We start from the raw sequence: 22,415 nt of genomic DNA on the forward strand, positions 1-22,415 counted from the left end.
AATTATGTATAAAATTCTTTGTCATGTTTCATTATTAATATTTTATTTTTAGTTCCTTAGCCCTTGACAAATACAAGAGAAAATACATTTTTACCCATGGTCCACCAGACACTAAAATGTGCTCCTTTATAACATGTGTATCCTGAAGGGTGGCTCCTGATGGAATTCTTATCTGTCTGCACACATGCAGATAAAAGTTTGTGTGTAGGATGGATGTTTATCTCCTGAGACATTTACATTCTACACATTTAGTTCAGTTGTTCCTGCATACAGAAGAGATTTTGCTTAGAATGTTCACCCTCTCTCTGCTTTACTCCTGTTTCATAGAGGTCAGAACCTAACTTCACTGGCAGTCACTAGAAGTATTGCCAAGAAAACTAGCAGAACATCAGTCAACACCATAAAGTAAATATGATGAAGTAAACTCTGGATTTAAAGGAAATATATGGAAGAAGCTAACTTATCCATTTACCGGTGTTGGAAAACCAAGATTTATCTCTGCTCATTTAAGTCTTTTTTGTTAAACAGGATATTAATAAGGCCAATCCACTTCTTTCCACATGTGCTACTTATCATTATTTCTTAGCTGTGACCCATAATATTGGCTAACAATTACGTAAGTGTGCGCTGTAGATCATCAGAGAAGCTAGACAGGAGAGTATGAGTAGATAAGCCATATTCATCACCGTCCATGAAACAAGTCCTACTTCTGCTAATAATGTGAACAGCTGATATTTCCAGAGGCATTACCGTGTGTCAGGCACTGTCCTAAGTGCTTTGTATATAATAACTAACAGTTACTATATCCTAATAATAACCCTTTGAGGTAGTCACAGAGGAGTAAACTGAGACACAAGGAGGTGAAGTAAGCTGCCAAGATCTCTGTCTTAGCTCAGGCTGCCATGACAAAATGCCATAAACTAGGTGGCTTAAAAACTCATTTATATTCTCACTGTTCTGGAGGCTGCTAGGACGAGATCAGGGTACCAGTGTGGTCTGGTTTCAGTGAGAGCGCCCTTCCTGGCTTGTAGATGGCTGCTTTCTCACTGTGATCTCAGCTGGCAGAGACAGAAAGTGAGGGAGAGGGAGAGAGAGCGCGCGCTCTGGTGTCTCTTCTTATAAGGGCATTAATTCATCGCAGAGTCCCCACCCTCATGACTTCATCTAAACCTAATTACTTGGCAAAAGCCCCTATCTCCAAATACCATCACATTGGGGGTTTTTGCTACCACACATGAATTTGGGGTGGGGGGGACACAGTTCAGCCCAGAGCAGTATCAAAGCTGGTCGGGGCAGAGCAAGGGCCTGAATACAGAGAGTCTAGCTCTAGAACCCACGCACCTAACTATTATGCTGCATTTCCTCCTTATAAGCTGAGAGTCAGTGTTATTTTTACGTACAAACGATTGCACATATTCACAGCTTAATTTTCATAAATTTTAACTCTTTTAAAAACAACACTTTTGGTACAAAATACTCTATTATTCAAGTCAAGAAAATATAAATTATCTCGACAGGCAGAATTTAATATAGGGAATCGGTTACACAAAACTGCAAAACAATACCACCACTGCCCTTTTAGAATATTTTTTTTTTCTGAAATAGCATTGCTTTTAGATAAACGTTTTGCTTCGACACTTGGAATGGAAAATAATATCCCCATATTATGAATCTATACATATCTTTTTAGATTACCCAAAATGTTTATTATTACCTACGTCTCTGATTCCTTCCTTTACTGTGAAGACATGAGAAAGTTACCTAGGATAAGTGGTGTGTGCACCACTAACAATAGCTTGAGAGCAGCTTCAATTTATAATACAAAAGCACATTCTTCAGATTCACAGAATGTTTAAGCCAAATTGCATCTAGAACTTACACTAGTAGATGTTAAAAAAATATGTAAAAATAATGAAATGACTTCTTAATGCCATTGCTATGAATGTCTATTACATTAATAAGAAAGAACCTCTTTTTTTCTAAGATTATAATTTCTTTTTCTTAGTAAGTCCAACTATGAAATGTGGTAAGAAGCTACATGTCACATTCTAATATTATTATACAGTCAGACTTTGTCTGGGCTCTTGACACATGTTAGTGGATTTATTACTTCTTGGACATTATTTATACTCTGCCCTGAAATCATATATATATATTCATTACATGTATATATGTATATATAATCTCAATCACTTTTACAAAATTCAGTGCCCTAGTAGAATTTGTTTTGCATTAACTAAAGAGTTTTCAGGCTGAAATGTAAACTTGTTTTATTGATGTAAGATCCTTCTGAGATGTTTTAATATATACTTCATTTGTATTGTATACTTTTGTCCTTAGTAAAAATAGAAGCACTGAATCATCAATTTTCCTTAGGAGCTTGTATATAGCACTGTATAAACTAGATGGTGATTAAAATTAAATTTACATTTTTAAATCACCAAATGCCTTTGGTCAAGGCTTTAAATTTCTGAAAATGTAAATAGTGTTACAAGTATCACATAGGCTCTTGGTTCATAATTAGATTTTATTTCTCCTTTGTACATGTCTATAGCTAATTGTTTTCTTAAAATAAATTTAATGTATAATGATTATTAGTGGTATTATTTTAAAAATTGACTTTTATTTTGCATGTCAGTTCTATAAGTGTAGTTTTTAATATGCTCATTTTCCTATGAAAGAATGATAATGTTGAAATTTTTCAAAATTTCCTAGATTTAAACAGATATTAAATACTACCTGGTAGTTATGATAATATAAAGAAATTTAACTGTGCTATTTTGGCTTTTTTCCTTCATAGAGCAATTTCTTCCTAACCTGAATTCCACTGTCCTTGGTGAAAACTACTTTGATAGAACCTACCAGATGCTTTACCTTTTGGTTAAAGGAACTATACCTGTTGAAGTTCATACCACTGCAGTCATATTTGTTTCTTTCCAATTACCTGCTGTAACAGAAGATGACTTTTACAGCTCTCATAATCTGGTTAGAAATCTCGCCTTCTTCTTAAAGATAGCAAGTGACAAAATCCGTGTCAGCAAAGTCATAGGAGGGGAGAGTCTGCGGAGGAAGAGATCCACGGGACTCACGGTTGAACTGGAGATTGGAGATCCTCCCCCTCAATTCATAACCAGTGATACTACAGGTACAAAAAGTAGACATTTGAGACAGAGGAAGGTAATTACCAAGACCACATCCTTAAGTAACCCTCTCAAGGCTTGCTAAGCCAGGCCTCAGGAAGTCCCACCAACCCCCCCATCCTGAACTCTGTAAGGGCCTAGACACCCTTTTCCCTGCTCTACTCTTGTATCCCTAACTATTTTGAATTATGAAGCAATGTCAACCTCTATTTTGTTATTGTAACAATTAATTGCTTCAGCAAAAGAATCTGACCTAACATAAAAGATCCTAGAAATGACCCAAGGAAGTGACCTCATAGCTGAGAGATGAAGGATGAAAAGAGCTGGTCAGTGAAAAGCGGGAGGTAAGAATGCTGGAGGCTGAGGAAATAGTTGGTGAGCGTTTGGTGCATTTGAAGAACTGGAAGGGGTCCAGCAGGTCTGCAGTGGAAGGATCCAGGAAGGACAGGCTGCCGGAGGCGAGGCTGAGAAGTAGACAGGTGCTAGATCATGGAAAAACCACAAGATGTTCTCCCCTTTGTAAGCCAGTAGAAGACCAATGGGTATTTTCCTAAGGGAAATAATAGACCCTTGGAGAGTCTAAGAGGTGGAGTGGTGGGTTAGATTTCCAGAGTAAAGTCACATATTTACACTAACAAGTGCAAATGTGCAAGAAGATGTTCTGTCTTTAATTTCTATGACTGACCATTAGCCCCTTTCTCTATCCGTCATTCCTCATACCCTATTTTCAAGGTATCAGAGATAAAAATAAGCTCAGCTATTCCATCAGAGGTAACTCTGTTGGCTTAAATTATGGTTTCCTTAGGGTGACTCTGTTTGGTTGGGCATTTGGGTAAATGTTCAGCCCTTCAGATTTTCTTCTCTCCATCTGTTCAAGTTGGCATCTGAATACCAACGTGCTTTCCTGACCTCAGACCCTCATGTTGCCCTCTTGTCTTCAGAGTCTCTTCGACAGGGTGGGTGGTCTTGTCTGCTCTGCATAAGCCTCTCTTGTGGTGCAACTGAACTTTCCTGGCCTCTTGACATGAGATCACATCCGCAGCTGCTAATTCCCAACTGTGCCATTGTCAAGTGGTCAAGGACAAGTACGCTCACCTAGACACACCCTTCTCCAAGAAGACAAGATCTGGGTCTGCCAGAGGAAGGTTACTATCCAGCTAATGAAGCTTAAGCTTCAAGGCCCTTTACTTGTACAAGTCCTGGGAGGGGCTTTAACTTTCAAGGTCCTGAGAGAAGGGTAGATATTACCCTTTAAGCCCTTTAATATGTACCCTTCCCACATTTAATAATGTGGTCAAAGAATTGGCTGTTATTGTAAAAGTTGCACAAATAAGGCTTTTCTGCATACTTTTTCTTAAAGAGACCCTTCACATTGTATGAATTTCAGACTCAGAAAATCCTGATCTACCCTATTTCTGTCCAGCACCTTTTTCATTAAACTCAAAGACTCTCTTAACGTGTGAATTTAGGTACTGGGTGTAGTTCTCACCTTCTGCCACTGGGGGTCATCACTCATTTCCCCAGGAGGTTTCTTCTGAGCTTTGACCCCATGCACCTGCCACATTGCTGGTCTGGAATTCTATCAGTTAAGACAGGCAGAAGGTTCTTCCCTGGTGGGGATAAGCCTGTGAAAAGGCTTACACGAATGGAAGGAGGTGCTGATCAACTGTCTTTGTTGAAGGAAATAGGAAGCGTAGGTGTGTGTTGCAACCAGATCTTCCAGCGACATTCTCCGCCCAGTCATAGGTTACTTTGTTTTATCAGCCTTGTATTTCCTTATACCTATAGGATCAGGGCTTTGGGCTCAGCATAGTCTGTTAATTTAGTTTAGGAATTGTAGCAGATCCATTCTACATATACAGATTGCTCACTGACTCTTAGAAATCCCTGGTAAGCCCTTACATGTATTAGGGTCCAGTATTTACTGCACTAGCCACTCAAATGTCCAAAGAAACTGTGAATTATTTCCTATATGTGATCTAAATTGCTTCACACACAACCTCTTCCATCCTCCATCCCCATAAAGCAGTTTTATCTCGTTAGATTTATCCAGATATAGGCATAATACAGTCTGAGAACATGGAAATAGGGGCAGGAGGAAGGATAGACCAGTGGCATGTTTCCCAGACTTAGATTGGGATAGGGTTTGAGGTCTCTAGGAAAGCCATACAGCTTGGCAAGGAGCAATATCTCAGCAAAATATCAGGAAGTGGCAAGAAAGATGTGCATGTAGTAGTACTCCTGGCTCCCCACAGCCTTCACATAGTGTCAGGAGATTTAGAAATTCCCAGATGTCCTAGAAAGCAGTTGCTTAAGTACTGAGGGGACTTCTGGATAAAGAGTCATGTCAGGAATAAGAGCTCTTCAGGTTAAGGTCTTTGGTTTCTAGACGGCAGTCAGCAGAAATGGAGAGAACCTGTTAACAGTGCAGACAGGTCAGATGTGCCACCCTGCACCAAAAATCAGTGAATGAGGTTGTAGTAGCAGCATGTGGACATGAAGCACCTTTATATGCTGCCACAAGGTCACGTGAGCCCTCCTATCTGGGAAGCCATTTGTAGGAGAGTGTGTGGAGGGAGTGGGGGGCAGGGGAGTCTGAAAGACTGCCTTTTATCCCAAAGAGTCTGAATCAACCAAAAGAGACCTTTAAAATGGACAGGGACTGCAATTCCCCAGACTGTGGTTTTTAAAGTGTCACGTGAGACCTACGGCCCGAGAGCATTGCCGCCTTCTCCAGCACACTAAGCTTCAGGGCTCAGCCTTAATGGAAGAAACTCAATGATCAAAGTCCTCAAGTCATGACTCTGGATGTGGAAGGGGCTAGATATGCAGGAACAGTACACCAAGACATCCTGGCTGCAGTTATTCCTTAAACGATCGCTGACTACAGTGTAGAGAATGGAGTGCAAGAGGGAGAGAATGGATACAGAAAGCCAGTTCAAAAACTGTTCTAGTATCTCTGCTGCTGATGGGTTAACTAGGATTTGGGCAGTGGAGACAGAGAGATTTAGAAATTGAGAACTGATTAAATGGTGTGGGGAAGAGGTGAATTAGAAGAAGGATTCAAGCAAGAGTTCCAAGCTTCTGACAAAAGGAGTACAATGTGTAGAGGTGCCACTTTGTGAAATAAGGAGCATCAGGGGGGCAGCAGGTTTAAGAGGAACTGCCAAGCTGTAAAAAGGGAACAGAAACCAACTACAGTGTTAGAATTAATCTTGAAAATTGTCAATGTCCAGAGCAGGTAACAATTTTTTGTTAGTAATTTAATAATGTTAGAAACTGATACATATTATAAATTCAATGATATTAATTATCCTCCCACTCTACAATTAACACTGTATTTTTAAAAAGTGATATACGATGGTAGATGTAGTGCTTCACTTCTAAACAAAGAATGACATAGGAAAGTATTGAGACATTTTTCTCAGCATATTCTCACTCATTTTTCTTGATTTTATTTTATCTTTGTTTTTTCTTTAATTCCATCTTAAGAAACATATTCTACTGAGTATTTTATTTTCCTGACCTCCTTAGTATGACTTAGTCATGTTTAGCTCATGTACAGTTTGAAAGCTGTAGGGTTCTATAATGTGGATGGAGTGAGAGGCACAAAAAAACTGAAGTGAGATATTCTCACATGTTCTCACTATTCCGTATTCTTATAATCCGCGTGTCATAACATTGTTTCCTCATAGGTCAGATGCAGTTATCTGAACTCCAAGAAATTGCTGGTTCTCTTGGACAAGCTGTAATTTTAGGAAAAACCAGTAGTATCCTTGGATTTAATGTCTCTTCCATATCTATTACCAATCCTATCCCCAGCCCAAGTGATTCTGGCTGGATTAAGGTAAGAAAATGCAACTAGAAAAGTGCGTTTTAGCTATTTAAAACATTGCTTATTTCTTGTTTTAACTTTTTCTATTTCAATACAATAATTTAGAGGACATGTCTTTCTAATTTATTGTTGGTTATTATTTTACAGTATTACTAAAATGATAAAGTAGTTGAAAAAGGAGCATATGTTCCCAAAATTATCTATTGATATGAAATGTGCTTTGCTTTGACTATTTACAACAATGCTTCTTAAGTTTTCTCTAGAGGAAATATTATAATAATATTGACTTCACGTTTTGAACATACTTTTAAATAAACAATGAATATTTCATTTAGCCTGGCTAAGATGAGTTTGCTCCTGAATGTAGTCTATCATGTGAAAACCACTTCATCTCTCATGACCATTTACAGGTGACTGCCCAACCAGTTGAAAGGCTTGCATTTCCTGTTCATCATGTGGCCTTTGTGTCCTCACTCTCAGTGATCACTCAGCCGGTGGCAACACAGCTGGGACAGCCACTTTCTCAGCAGCCTTCAGTAAAGGCAGTAGATTCTGATGTAAGTTATAACTCAAAGGTTTATTTAAGCTATAAATTCTGGAGGGTGAACCAGCTTCACTAATCCTGGCACACCGGCAACCTGAGGATGGCACTGCCTCTTCGAAGTGGGAGTAATATCTGTGAATATCACCTTTTACTGTTTTAAAAATGTTTCTTTTCAGTGAACTTGCTCCACTGCCCATTATTTTGAACTCTTTTTGTAGGAAAAGGAGCTCTTGTAGATTTAAAATTTGAAATGAGGCATTAAAAAAATAAAGTTCCAAATATCTTTTTTTTAAAGCATGGAAATAGGACAATTGTTATAATTCTCTACTGTTTTTTTCTTTAGGGTAATTGTGTATCAGTTGGGATTACTTCACTGACTTTGAAGGCTGTACTAAAGGACTCCAATAATAACCAAATCAGTGGTCTTAGTGGAAATACAACAATTCCATTTAGCAGCTGTTGGGCCAACTACACAGATCTTACTCTTCTTAGAACAGGTGAGTGTACTATTTTGGATCCTCACATATGTACCCATAAATAGGGACAATTATAATTTCCTTTTTTTTTTTTTATGTATAATTTCCTTTTAATGACAAAGCAGTCTGTACTACACTGGTCAGTAAATTATAGAAATCAGAATGTCTAGCATATAAATATATATATTTAATATGCAAAACAAAGTGAAAAATAAAATAAGCAACTAATGGAATTAAAACAAGTAATTTAAGGATGTACATCAAAATTATATCGAATCATATTTTCTTCTTTATCCAATATGTGTATTTTCTAAATTTTCTCACTATGTATGTATTATATTTATAGTAGTAAGAAAAGGTAATATATAGATTTTTCAAATTCAAGAAAAGAAAGGATAAGATAGGGTCATATAATTTTAATGGCCCATGCAAGAGTTCAGAGTTGGGCTGGAGAGTGGGGTCTAGTCTTTCTGAATGACAGTGCAAAGGAGAAAACACGAGCAGTGTCATGATTCACGGCCGTCTGCAGGTAGACCAGTTGCTGTGGAGAATTACAACCTGCCCTGAGATCAGAACCAAGGTCTCCTATGAGTTCTCATGGAGTATACTCATGATGTCTTCAACACGGTTACAGTAAATACAGTTGTAACATCCACAGTCAGGTTTCTTAACGTTACCTTCATGTGCATCGATGGCATAGCTCCACGGGTAAAAGCATTTCTACCAAGGCAAAAATGATATGTCCAAAAAACAGATCCCTGTTGATGATAGATTGATCAGTAAGAAAGAATGAAATAGACTTCTTGCACTTGAGACAGGCCTCCATTAATGGGTTCACCTCAACCTGCGGCTCTTTTAAGACCTTTACAGGCCCTACCTCCTGAAAAAGTTTTATCACGGCCCTCACTCTTCTTACCACTGTTATTTCAAACACACACACATAGTAAAGGTCATAGAAAAGCCAAAATAAAGAGTGAGAGAAGTTAAAGAATATCTAACAATGATCTTTTTTTTTTTCATAAGAACTAAATATCAAAAGCTAAAATCATTCCAAAGGAATTTTTTCCTTATTTATCGTTTCCTGGTGCTTCGATGATGCCCTACACCAGATAAGTTTGACCTGCCTACCGGGCAGCAATATCTCAACCTAGAGTTTGATGGGAATCCAGTGGCAGGGAGTTCAATGTTGTGCTCTGGGACAAGTACCTGGAGTGTCCTGCAAGTCAGGTGGCTAAAGGCAGAGCCAAATTCTTTAACAGTCAGCCTAAACGGTGGTAGGACTGGGACCGTTTTATGGGGAATGAGGCATTTGACAAGAACCCTGCCTGAGAGAATGTCGCCCGCCTCCCCAGGAAGGTGGACTCAAGAGGTGCCCAGTGGCAAAGACCCAATCTGAGGATCAAGATCTTCACACTGCCACTTTCAAAGGCAGTGTTCCAAAGTAACTAGGGTCACTGGAGTGCTGAAGCAATAATGTAGGTTTTGACTTCTTTTGTGATGACAAAACAGCGCTCTCCTTTTATCCAGGAAATTTTCTTTTAGAGTTCAAAGCTTCCCTTGGAGTGTCTATCTGATCTGCTGTGGACAAGAGTCATTGTTTCTAATTTCCTTCCTTCCTCCCTTCCCTCCCTCCCTCTTTTCCTTCCTTCCTTATTTCTTGCTTTCTGTCTTGCATTCTTTTTTTCCATCAAGTGTAGGGTTTCAGTTCCCTGCTTGCGAATAGTGAGGAAGGTCAAATATAGTCATCTCTTCATTATTTTTACATCAGTTAGCCGGTTTGTAGATTAACTGTAAAACTGCAGTGACAACAGAGCATACACAAGAAAATTAATAAAGTCTTTCTTGTAACACCTTCTAGTAGGTACCCCACTTAATTACTGCACTGTGGGAAATCCCCTTGCAGATTAGAGGAGCCTGACCACCTGGCACCACACCCTCTTCTGCATATAGCAAGGCAGGGGCCACCTGGGTAGAGAAGGCTTGTGTTGTAGTTTCTCACACAGAAAATGAAGATGTGAGAATTAGGTTTAAAAAAAAAAGTGGAAGAAGAAAATAAACAGCTGAGACCGCATCTTTTGAGCAACCTGGATTAAAATAATATTACTAATGGATAATAACATTTGGAACACATTTATTTAGCAATCTATGTAATACACAGTGCTCGTTTCAGTTTCTAATGCTGAGTAACAAACCAGCCCCAAATCTAATGGCTTCAAACAGCAATGATTTCATTTGCTCACAATAATGTGGGTCAGGAAATTGGAATGGACCATCTCTGCTCTGTGACATCTGGGCCTTCAGCTGGGATGGCTCGGTTAGAGTCATGTCACTGAGGTTTTGATCTTGAATTTTGGCTGAGTTCTTCACTTCTCCTCCATGGAGTGGCCTCTCCACTACCCTAGCTTGGCATTCCTCACAAAACTACAGGAGAAAAAAGCATAAAACAAAATAAAATCTAAATTCTTCACACATCAAAATCATTGATAAAAAATACACCTGCCACAAAAATTCAGTTTTTTTCAAACTGAAAAAAGGAAAGATTTAAATACACCATTGTCATGAATTGTAACTGTGGCAGGATATTCTATAAAACAATATCGAACCACCTTGAAAGTTATAGAATGCATTGCTATAGAAAGCACAATGTGGTCAGTATATTCTATCCTGTAAAAGAAAAGAAGAATGAAAACAGAAATGATTTTTTTCAAGATAATAGAAAAAAAAAACAGAAGAATGAAAACTTTGGAATTATACAAGTATTACACACTCTGTATGGTAACCATTATTAATGATAGCAGTAGTCCAAGAAGAAATTACATCAAGGAAAAATATATTGGTTATCTGATATTCAAAACTGTGGGAAGATTTAACATACAGATTAAGAAGTATTTAGATGAGCTTTGTATATTTCACTCTAAATATATCTAACAAGTGTTTCTTCAAGCTTGTCTACCTTGGGTAAAAAGAAAGAAAGAGATCACGATCTTGCAACATGAAAATAGCATCTGACTTAAAGCAAATGTGGAAAACAGTTAAAAATGGTTGAATCTAGGAACTTCCCTGGCAGTCCAGTGGTTAAGACATCGCCTTCCAATGTAGGGGGTGTGGGTTTGATCCCTGCTCAGATCCCGCATACCCCAGGGCCAAAAACCAAAACATAAACCAAAAGCAATAGTGTAACAAATTCAATAAAGACTTCTTAAAATCTGAGTGGAGGGCATATGGGCGTTTGTGGAACTATGCTTTCAACTCTTATGTTTTGAGATTTTTCAAAATAAAAAGTTCAGTATCCATCCCCACCTCCCCAAACTGAGGCTGCAGCTTCTTGACTCCTCGATCAAGTGTATGGGGATCAGACAGAGGTTCAGCACCCTCACCTCCCTTCCCTACGGTCCTTCATTTCAGACAGCCTTTCTCTAGTCCTGGGCACTAGGAAAGAACCCCTGATAAGTAGGTACTTGATGCTACAGAAAGAAAATCTACCCAGGGTCCCCTTGCCCATAGTTGATGGGCAGATAGAACTCTTCTTCTGAGATCCCTGTTTATACTTTATTTGACTCAGTTTCCAAAAATACGTCGGGGTTATACAGTATTTGTAAGTCAAGGAAAACCCAATTGGTAGTGTATGAAAGCAAACAAATAATAAAAAGGAAGTCAAAAGCTGTGATGATTTTTTTTTCCCCTAGGAAAAAGGTTTAAGCTTGAATTTATCCTGGATGAGGTCGTCCGGGTGGAGTCCAGGGCGTTCAGCCTCGCTGCGCAGCCTGTCTCCAGCAGCGGCGGTGGCGGCGGCAGTAGCAGCAGCAAAGCGTCCACTGTGGGCACAGCCGCCCGGACGGTGACTACAGTAATCAGCTGTCTGGTGGGGAGAGGGTTGCTCTTGGAAGTACTTACGACGGCCGTTTTGATTTGGAACGGAATTGTAGGTAAGCGCCGTACGCTTTTTCTGTGTTTGTCTCCACAAACTGAGGTATCAGAAAATGTTTATTAAATAAAGACTGAGTGCAGCATGGCACCACCGTGGACAGAAAGACACAGCCTCAGCCACTGAGAAAGTTGCAGCTTCAGTGGTAGAGACCAGACTACCCTACGGAAATGTTATTCACATTATCTGGTGGTGTGTGAGAATGTGGGGAATGAGAAATGCAGGTTATGTCAGGACTCTTTCAGTTACAAGGGGCAGAACCTCAGCTCCAGTTGGTTTAGACAGTCACATGAACTCACTTAATTGAGAAGTCCAGAAGTAGTCTGATTTCTGCCACAGCAAGAACCAAGGACTCAAATGACATCACCCAGAACCTGTGTGTGTCCATCTCAGCTCCGTTCTCCTCAGCGGTAGACTCACTCCTAGGCAGACTCTCCACCAACCACCCCAACCTTCATGGTACATATCATGGTACGATACCAAAGACTGAGTAGCTTAAAAACCACCAGCATCTTCATGCTTACATTCTACTGGCCCAGAAGCTAATGTAGAAAGAGCAAACCTCTTTCCCACCACTTCCAGCAGAAGTCCCAAAGCTACGTCATTGACCTGGCGTGGGCCACACGCTCATTCCTGAACCATTCGCTGTTGCCATGAGTTGCTGTGAATTTGAGATGGGGTAGTAATTTAGAAAGATACTGAAGTATTTCAGTACTAAAAGCCAAGACTAGATTTTAAATTTAAAAAGGAATAAGATCAGGATGAAGGGAAACAATAAGGCTGGTTCTGGGAGTAGCAGAACAACAGGAGGCTGGGGCTTCAGGAAGAAATAATCCATTCTTCCCTCCTCGTGGTAGAAACTAATTAGAAACCAGCTGTCAAAGGAGAAGCACAATGTGAAGAGACCCAGCCTTGGACTCTTATAGCTAATATAGCAGGATGGGTTTGGAGCTGAGAGACAAAAGGTAAAGACCAGCACACAAGTTATTGTATTTTAATGCCAGTTTTCTTGTCTCCAGAATTCTAATAAAAGTAAAACTTGTCTATTTTATAATAGCCTGATAGGTATTGCTTAAATTTGTTTCTTCCCAGAAGCATTAAAATATAAGGTATAAATACTGCTTATTATATATTTGTACATTTTGTTTCCTCATTAAATGCATTTTTTCCTAATTATCTTCATTGACTTTCTTCCTACTTGTACTTGACATCTTTGTGACTTTACAAAATTCAGAAAATTCTATTTTCAAGTCATTAGTAAATGATATTGTTCTTGGTGTTTTTTAGGACTTTTTTTTTCAGATAAAAAAGTTAATCAACAGCTTCCCCTTTGCTACTAAATAATCTGTCATTCTTCAATTAAGATATAAGAAGACTTAAACACTAATGTCTTAGTCCTTTCAGGCTGCTATAACACAATATCAAAGACTGAGTAGCTTAAAAACAACAGAAATTTATTTCGCACAATTCTGGAGGCCAGAAGTCTGAGATCAGGGTGCTAGCATGGTCAAATGAGGGCCCTCTTCTGGGTTGCAGACTTCTTAACTGTATCTTCACATGGTGGAAGGGGTAGGGAGTTCTGTGGGGTCTCTTCTAAGAATACTAATCCCATTCATGAAGGCTCCACCCTCAAGACCTAAGCACCTATCAAAGTTCCTACCTACTAATACCATCACATTGGACATTAGGTTTTAAAACATATGAATTTGGGGTGGAACACATTCAAATCATAGCAACCATTGATGAAATGAAATTATGGGTTTTTTTATAACTTTGCAATCTGAATTAACAGTATTTTACTTTTAAGAGAGTCATGAAATTACACCAAATAATATGACAAAACTTGAAGATGAAAAATACAATATGTAAGCACCACTATTCTCTCTCCACACAGGAGCACATTAAATTGGTAAACTCTAAAATACTAATTTTTGCTGTGTTAACCATACCATGAAATATTAGAAGTTAAAATTAATAAAACCTATTTTAAAACCCACTATATGTTCTTAAAAATATTTTTATTGTTTTTGCTTTTCAGGAAGCAACTGAAGTGCTGTTCTGAAGAACAGGTTGAAAACATAAATACAAGAACTGCTTATTTAAGAGCTATTTTGTTGCACAACAAGAAAAAGTTTATAGCATCTTCAAGAAAATATGCTAAAAACATTTTTGTAATATATAAAATGTATTACTTAGCTTTAATCACAAAAATCAAATTTCTTCAAAATACAGATTTCTTTTGATTCCTTATGTTTGTATGCTCTTATTTCATAAAAAAATAACTTTTAGAAATCCTTGATTTGTAAGCAGATATACCACCTCCAAGTTGCTGTACCAACAAATCCTAAAATCCTTTAAATAGTTGAAAGAGCTTTCTGGTTTTGATTTAACTTCTTTAGATCAGATTGGAAGCATTCTGAATTTTTGTATGTACTGGGGGATCTGTTTTCCTCTCTCCATTCGTAAAGCTCTAATTTCCAGTGATCTAAGCCATTTTAATTTCTAAGGATTTTGGAGAAATGAGATTGCTTTAGACCTTCTTTCAGAATAAGTTGCTGTTTTTCAGATCCACAGGAATCCCAGGAATTCTAGATTATCCTAGATTTCTGGGCCTGCCAAAACTAGCCAGTCTTCTAAGAAGAGTTTTCTTGGTGTCCCTTGTTTGAACAAATCTAAACTCCTCTGATTACCAGTCCTTTGTACTCAAAACTGTCACTACTAAGAGCCCTAGCCCAAGGCTACACCAGAAGAGATACTTATTTTCAAGAGGAGAAAATTAAGGAATGCGAAAGAAAGCCACAAATTAACATAGCTAAATTAACCAAAAGCTCTCATGCTATACAAATTGCACTTTCTACTCAGAAAAGTCTAAAGGAAATGCTTAATTTAGAGGAATAACCTCAGTCAAGGCTTTGTGGCCATGTCCAGAGCAAGTGGAGTTGGTATTCACAAAAGTTACCTTCCAGCAAGTGACACTCAGGAAGCGTTTGAAACAGCTGAGAGGATTCAGCGGAAACCCAGAGTTTTTCTACTGTGTAACATTTCCAAGAATGCTTACCTCAGGTCGTTGTTAACCTTGCTTAACAGAAAAACTGTTAACATTTACCATGTAGTAAATCCAAATATCTTTGTGTGTATTTGGCATTTTATTCAGTCAAACCAACATCTATTTAACGTTTGCTAGATACTAGGCATTCTAGTGAGAAGACTACAAGGAATAAGATGCTGTCTTCACCTTCCAGGAGTCTATAAGGTAGTTGGGGAAATAGTAGTGGAAAAGGTGACAAACGAAACACAGAGATACAGTGTAGTATGTGAGAGAGAGAGAGACACAGGGTGCTACAGGGGCACAGAGGAGGGGCACTTGGCCGGGGGAGGGGCATCCTGTGAGGATGGAGATGGATGAGCGACAGATTCCAGGAGAACATGATGCCTGGGATGAATGGTAAGGAATAAAGCATGAGATTAGCCACGGAGGAGTGTCCTGTCGGAAGGTGCGGTGGTAAGCACAAAGGCTGAAGCACCACTGGAATGTGAGTTCCTTGAAGGCAGTAAGGCTCTTCCTTACTAAGCCTTTTTCTTGTCATCTTAGGAAATGTCTGGCACTAGTAGATGCAGACTTGCTGTTTAGTCGATGAGTGAAGCATAGAATGTGGGGAAATCAAGAAGCCGTCTGATGCTCCTGGAGCACCAGTACACTCCCTTCATGAGGAACAGCTTTCATGTCTAGAGAGCACCGAGTAGACCACACCACCGGTTAATTGAGGACTTTCATACTTCCCTCAGTTCCAACCTCAGAGGGATGAGAAAACTCTATCACTAAAATGGGGAGGAGAAGAGCGAGAGAGAGACCCAACAAGAAAGACTTAAAAATCTGGTTTTCTAATGCAAATTCAGTTTACTCTCCATTTCACACTTCCTTTCACTTAGAAAACTAAATTCCAAGAACTACAGTTGTAGCATCTGCGGAACAAATTCCTATATTCGGTTTCTGGAAGATATGCAAAAATATTCTTCACATCTGAACACTGTGAAAGCCACAAAATTGGCCACTATCTGTAGTCTTCCCTTACCTCAAGTTTTAATTCAGTCCACTGGAAAATTTTTGTCAAAAGTTTTCCAAAGATTTTTAATGAAGAACTTTTCTAATGTAACAGAGCAAGGGCTTGTGGGCCTGCAGCATAGAAAGCCAGACTCTGACAGGGGATGTTTGCTGCAAAGTAAGGATTTATTTGCAGGGCACCAAGCAAAGAAAAAGGGTAGCTCACACTCAAAAGACTCCCAAACTCCACAGTGGCTTTTTTTTTTTGCCACAATTTTATTTTACTTTATTTTATTTTATTTTATTTTTTAAAGCTCTTTATTGGAATATAATTGATTTACACTGTTGTGCCAGTTTTTGCTGTACAACAAAGTGAATCAGCTGTATTTATACATATATCCCCATATCCCCTCCCTCCCAACCTCCCTACCTCAGCCCTCTAAGTCATCACCCATCATCGAGTTGATCTCATACACTACCAAATGTAAAACAGATAGCTAGTGGGAAGCTGGTGCATAACACAGGGAGATCCCCAGTGCCTTTTAAGCAAGGGTTAGGGGAAAAGGTCCTAGGATGCTGATCAGCTCATGCACATTCTAGTTCATTGGTTGGTGGTGAGGTGATGTTTCTGGAATCTCATTGGTTGATGGCTTCAGTCAGTCCTGGGTCTACATGCTTGTGGTTAGCATGTAGTCACCATCCTCCACTGGGTGGGGTCTTAGTTTTTACCGAACAACTCATAGATATGCATCAGACTGTTATTTATATTCCTTCAGGAGGAACTAGGAGTTTTGTGACTCTGTTGTTCTAATTATTAACTGCTCCAGTCTGCTCTTTGGAACTTAGCAAAGGCCTAGGAGACTAAAGCCTTTTTTCTACAAATAAGAAATGGGGGACATGGAGGGGCTTTTGTACCTGGGAAGGCCCCACAGGGTCCTGCCTGGTTTCAGTCCCCCTTTTTCTTTCATTCTTCTCAATGCTGAGGGGAACATGGGTGGGACAAGAAAGGGAATAAAGTTCTGGATAGAGAGATTAACTATAAACTCTGCAGGGAACTCAGTTTTAAGGGGACTGGGCTTCATTAATACAAGTCATTTAAGAATAAAAGGAATTTCTAAAATTTTGCTTCTTAGTGACAGACTTTGTTAAAAACTTCCTGATTTAACTTCTTTAGATTTCTGGCTGTCTACTTTTAAATTTTTCTTAAGTTATTATAATACATACCCATAATTATTTATGTCAGAAAAATTACAATTTTAACTACTACTTTTTAAAATGCCTAATTGTTAAAAATCCATGGGCAGTATGGCCTCACATTGCCTTCATTCACAAGCTGGCCACCCCCCCCCCCTTTTGTTTTTAAATAGTGTTTCTCTGAACAATCCTGTCTTAGAAATTTGTTTTTAATTTTTTAAAATACTTCTAAATGTAACAAGTGGGTATTTAGCTGTTGAGCAAGTCATTAAAAAATACTTTTTGTGTTAGCACTGTTTCTCCAGGATCTGAAAAATTCATAAATACCATGTTCCTCTTTTGGTCAATGTAAGGAACAGAAAATAAGGTGGTAATAAGAATATCTTCCTGTATTTCTGATAAGTGAAACATTTATATCTTGTACTATTATCTCTACTCTTTTCTCAGCTCCATCACCTTCTGATCATCGCAATGATTTCTAGGTGGTACACCTACTTTTACCTCTTCTCCATTTTATCCCAAAGAATGCTAGCTAAAGTACTACTAGTACGACTGCTAATAATAACAACAGTAACAATAGTTAAAGATTTACCACACCCTTACTACACTGAGTGTTCTACGTGGACTCTTTCCTTAACATTGATGCTGTGACGATATTATCCCCTTCTCCATATGAGGAAACAAAACCTAAAAAGATTAAATTAAATGCCCCAGTTCACAGAGTTTTTAATTATAAAGCTGGGATTCAAATCTAGCTCCAGATCCCAGCTCCAACGTTTAATTGCCTCCCACTTTTCCCCAAGCAGGAGAAAGTGTTTCACTGTGAAGAGAGTTTTTAGAAAAACATATTTAAGTCCAAATTCCTGTTCAAATTCTAAGTTTATATTTTACCACCTCTATGCCCTCAGGCAAGTTCTTAGTCTTTATTTTCGGTATCTTCACCTATAAAATGTGGAAAATATCTACCTTGCAGTATGGTATTTGAGGATTGATTATGTCATATATAAGGCACTTAACCCAGTGGTAAATTCTCAGAAAAAGGTAGCCACTCCTATTATTGTTATGACCATAATGTTGCCTATATTATGTCCTTCACTGGCCCAATAAACCATAAGGCTTCTTATTGCATCAGAACAGTGCCTAGCATGTAATGAACACAATGTGTTGATTATTACAATCATTGGCCAGGCACAGGGCCGCAAAGAGCAAAGACTATTTCTCAGCAGTGAGTGCAGTGAGAAGTGACCAACTTCTGTACAGTGAGTTTTTATAAACAGAAATAATCTTGTAGCATATTCTAGGAACTTTCCTTAAAAGATGGCCATTTGCATCCCTTTGCCCTTCTTCATCCTTTCCTGTTTTTCCCACCTAATGGAGCAAGATGCCTCCTGGCACCAGGAAAATAAATGTCAGTCCCTTTGAGGAGTGTATAGAGAACTCAGCTGAAGAGTTTGGGCCTCTGAGAATATCAGCCTTTGCTCTTTCAGGGTTTCACTGCTACTCAGCCAGAGTCCTAATCCTAACATATATATCCTGGTTTCATCAGATTCCTGAGGTGGCAAAACATGAAAGGAATAAGAGAACAGGGAATTCATCCTTCCTACAGGGGAAGGTGGGTAGATACAATTCCAGGGCAAGGAAATTCTATCAAATAGCTCATACATCTTTGAAGGTATTATCTGTATCCTCCAAAACAGAGATGCTGAAACCTTGATCTGAATCCATGTTGTATTTGGTTTGGGAAACCCATCAGAAACCACTGGAAGGTCACACCCTTCTTTCATTTTCATCAGTGGGCATTTTCAGCTTCCTCAGGTTGGTACCAGCTGACAAGAAGTGTCCAATCTCCAGCGAAAGAAACAAAGATTTATCCCTGCCAACTTTGCCTCCACAGACAGTAGCTACAGACTCAATGTGTAAGACCAAAAAAGAAGGGGCCTGATGTCAGGGTTATAGTAGGTATTGATACTTTACTACTTTCAGGCAGTCTGCCCAGCTACAAACCTCTTACCACACTACTCGCAGGCTATGATACACTACTTTAGTTATTATAATCAGATCATGCTAAAACTAGAAAGCTCCTTGGGAAAAACTGTTCTTCCAGGAATTCTGTTTACCCTTGACAAGCCGATTTTACTAGAGAAATTCCTCTCAGTTAAGGGCTGTGTGTCCTTTTGACTCCTCTAACATGCTTAACACACCGTGTGCCCATGGTAAGTGTTGAGTAAACTGTTTAATAAAGCAAATGAATAGACAGCATGATGAAACTTTTCCTCTGTAAGATTTCTGAGATAAAGAAATCCTACCAAAATATTATGGAAATTGCACTTTATCCTGACTTACTGCCTTAACATTTCAAATAACAGTGTATAAAATTCACACCCAGTTAAAGACCACTAGTTACGGTTGCCGTGGTAATGGGCTCTGTGCCTATGCACAGAAAAAAATAATTCCTTTTGGGCAAGATACTTATGAGTGTGTCTGGCTATGTGGCAAGAGTATTATCCCCTGGTTTTCATCAGAGAAATTTATGTATTTAAGCAGATGATCCTTCATACATGTAAATTCTCCCCAGGAAGAGAGAAAATAAACAAATTAAGGACTCTATACTGAAAACTTCTAGGATGATTATAATATGGATTTAATTCTCACTTATAAAGGGTTTAATTTCAAATAAAAATTAGAGCAAGAAATACATATTTCATTGTGAGGAGGAGTAATTTTCACTGTATGAAATGTACATCATATACAGACAAATATCTTTAACAAGAACTGCTGATGCATCTAATATTTTAAAGGGCCGGGGGTGGTCAGAGAAGGATCTGAGAGCAGCACTTCGAAATTAAGAGATTAAAAAGCAACAGTCAAGGGATTTCCCTGGCGGTTCAGTGAGTAAGACTCAGTGCTTCCACAGCAGGGGGCACCAGATGGAGAGCTAAGATGCCACAAGCAGAGCAGTGTGGCCAAAACAAAACAAAACACAAAAAATCAAGACATGTATCTTCCTAAGTGAATCTGCGTTAATGGACAACAACAAATCTCTATTTTGAACAGGAGCGGTAGCATGAAGAAGTATGTGCTTGAAAAATATTTCTATTAATCGTGCAGTGAAGTGCTGAGCTGAATGAGAGGATTGAAGATCATTATGATAACCCTGGTGTGCTAAAATAATAGACACTGAGAAGAAAAAATGGGCAAAATTTGGCAACAGATACTATTATGAGAAAAATATCCAGTGAGTAGTGAGAAAAAGCATGGAGAGGGAAGGGTAGGGTTGTAGCTGCTTTTGTTCTACTAGCTGCTCTTTCACCCTATGTCTTTAAAGCAAAGGAGGCAAAGGAGGTGGGGGAGGGGGGTGACCTCAGAGAGTAGCTTCAAAGCTCAGTGTTCCCTCCTCTTTCCCCCTTTTTAATGTGTTACTAATAAATATGTCTATTTCTGCTTGCTGATGACAGTAAATTCACCTCTGTTTCTCTTGGAAACACTATTCCTTGCTGTGAACTAAAAGAAGATTCTAGAGACTTGAAGAGGATAAACCTGTACACCTAAAAGCTTTCATTGATTTTATTGCTTTGTTTCCAACACATTTCCAAATACATTATGCCGCTTACTTTGCAAAATAAATCGGTAAGGCAGGAATTATTAACCTAATTTTGCAGGTGAGAAAAGGCTCAAACTTGTTCAAGATCAAAGCCACAATGTCTGTCATCCTGTAGCAGAATGTAGGCGTTCATTGTTGATTCAGTGTTGCTTTATTTTAAATTTTCAATTCACATACAAGACAAATCATGCTATAAACTGTTATGTTACATTGGTTGAATGACTCTCAACACATTTACTATTAGAAATAATAAATGGCATTAGATTGCCAGGTGCACTCAGATCAAGTCTACTTAACTCATAATATAGCTGAACTATATTATAGCTCTAATAACAATATGGACAGTGCCAAGAGATTACATTGCTGAACCTCAACACTGAAACATGAGTGAAGAGTTCACCCCATTTTTTCATATAAATCCATTTCTAATAAAAGACACGGATTATTTTTCTCCATTCCTAGGCAGGAATCTTCTGAAAGGACTTGGTTAACTCTTAATTATTCTTAAACCTTGGGTCTTCCTGTATTTAGCAACAAAAATCACTCCTAATTGAAGATATGCGATAGAAATAATTATGATGAAAAATATTTATTTAAATGCTTCACTGAATGTTAATTTTCCTTTAATAGAAAAGAAATTAAAAACTGCTTCAGGGTTTTTGGTTTCTCTATTAAGCAATTGATCCTAACTATTAAATGGTGATTATGGATATTAAAAAATAAATTATGGTTTTCCATAATATTAAAATGTACTATTTTGAAAACAAGCAAAATTCTCCAGAAGAGAAAGATCAGTAAATCAATCCTTTAAAATTATCACCAGATAATCCTTTGCTTTCAACTGTATCTGTTCAAAACTGTCACTCTATAAGCTGCAAGGCTTTGTTTTGCTTGATCAAGAAATGAATGTGACTTTATGATCTGTATTCAACCGTGAACAGCTGCTTATCAATAAAAAGCCATTAATATCCAAGGCAAATAGCGGGCGTAAAATTGTGCTTAAGGAAAAAACCATCCCTTTAGTAAAAAGCCAGGGAACTGAGTTGGGGACTATCTGGAAGCCCTGGGCTGTGTTTGCAAGGCCTGCCCTACCTCCCAGACAGGGATGGGAGGTCAATTGACAGGACACTGCTCAGAGCCAGCTGGAGAACTCAGAACAAGGAAGACTAACCAGGCTTTGAACTGGGAGAGAAAGTGGTGTGTTGGAAGCGGATGGAAGGAAAAATTCAAGCTGGTGATTGGGGATTGGGCAGGCAAATCAGAAGCCTTAAAGTGAGCAAAATGGTCCTGACACAGAGAAGGTAGAATTACCTGTACCCCATGAAAGAGAGGCAATCCAAAACGAGATATTTCATGTATCAGGTTATATCCGTTATGCTCCTCCCACTTGACATTTGGTGGTCCTCCTCCCCCACCCCACCCAAGCCTTGGGCAGAGAAAAGGACTTGCACACTGCCAAGAGTGGTCCCCAAGCAAGACCCCAAATTACTGGCACTTATCATCCCCAATTATGGGATTATTACTCAACAACTAAAGATGATTTTTAAATATTCTTTTATAGGTATTTTTAAAGTAAATTTTAAGTTTGCAGTCTTTAGGAAGTTTTCTGTTTGTTTTGTTACTGTGCTAGAAAGCAAGTATTCACTACTTGTTTCTAG

The 22,415-nt window shown here is 38.6% G+C and overlaps 1 protein-coding gene across 1 annotated transcript in view; it reads left to right on the forward strand.

Annotated features, from left to right (window-relative positions):
* Nucleotides 1–12,880, forward strand: part of PKHD1L1 (PKHD1 like 1) — a 154,188-nt gene extending 141,308 nt beyond the window's left edge. Inside the window, exons 73-78 of the mRNA XM_057736239.1 lie at nucleotides 2,801–3,145; nucleotides 6,836–6,987; nucleotides 7,386–7,532; nucleotides 7,863–8,016; nucleotides 11,682–11,921; nucleotides 12,778–12,880. Of these exons, the coding sequence (XP_057592222.1) occupies nucleotides 2,801–3,145; nucleotides 6,836–6,987; nucleotides 7,386–7,532; nucleotides 7,863–8,016; nucleotides 11,682–11,921; nucleotides 12,778–12,788 (1,049 nt within the window). The 3' untranslated portion in view covers nucleotides 12,789–12,880. The remainder of the gene's footprint in view (nucleotides 1–2,800; nucleotides 3,146–6,835; nucleotides 6,988–7,385; nucleotides 7,533–7,862; nucleotides 8,017–11,681; nucleotides 11,922–12,777) is intronic.
* Nucleotides 12,881–22,415: the final 9,535 nt, after the last annotated feature.

Source organism: Hippopotamus amphibius, chromosome 5, assembly GCF_030028045.1.
Source record: "Hippopotamus amphibius kiboko isolate mHipAmp2 chromosome 5, mHipAmp2.hap2, whole genome shotgun sequence".
Taxonomy (NCBI): Eukaryota; Metazoa; Chordata; class Mammalia; order Artiodactyla; family Hippopotamidae; genus Hippopotamus; species Hippopotamus amphibius.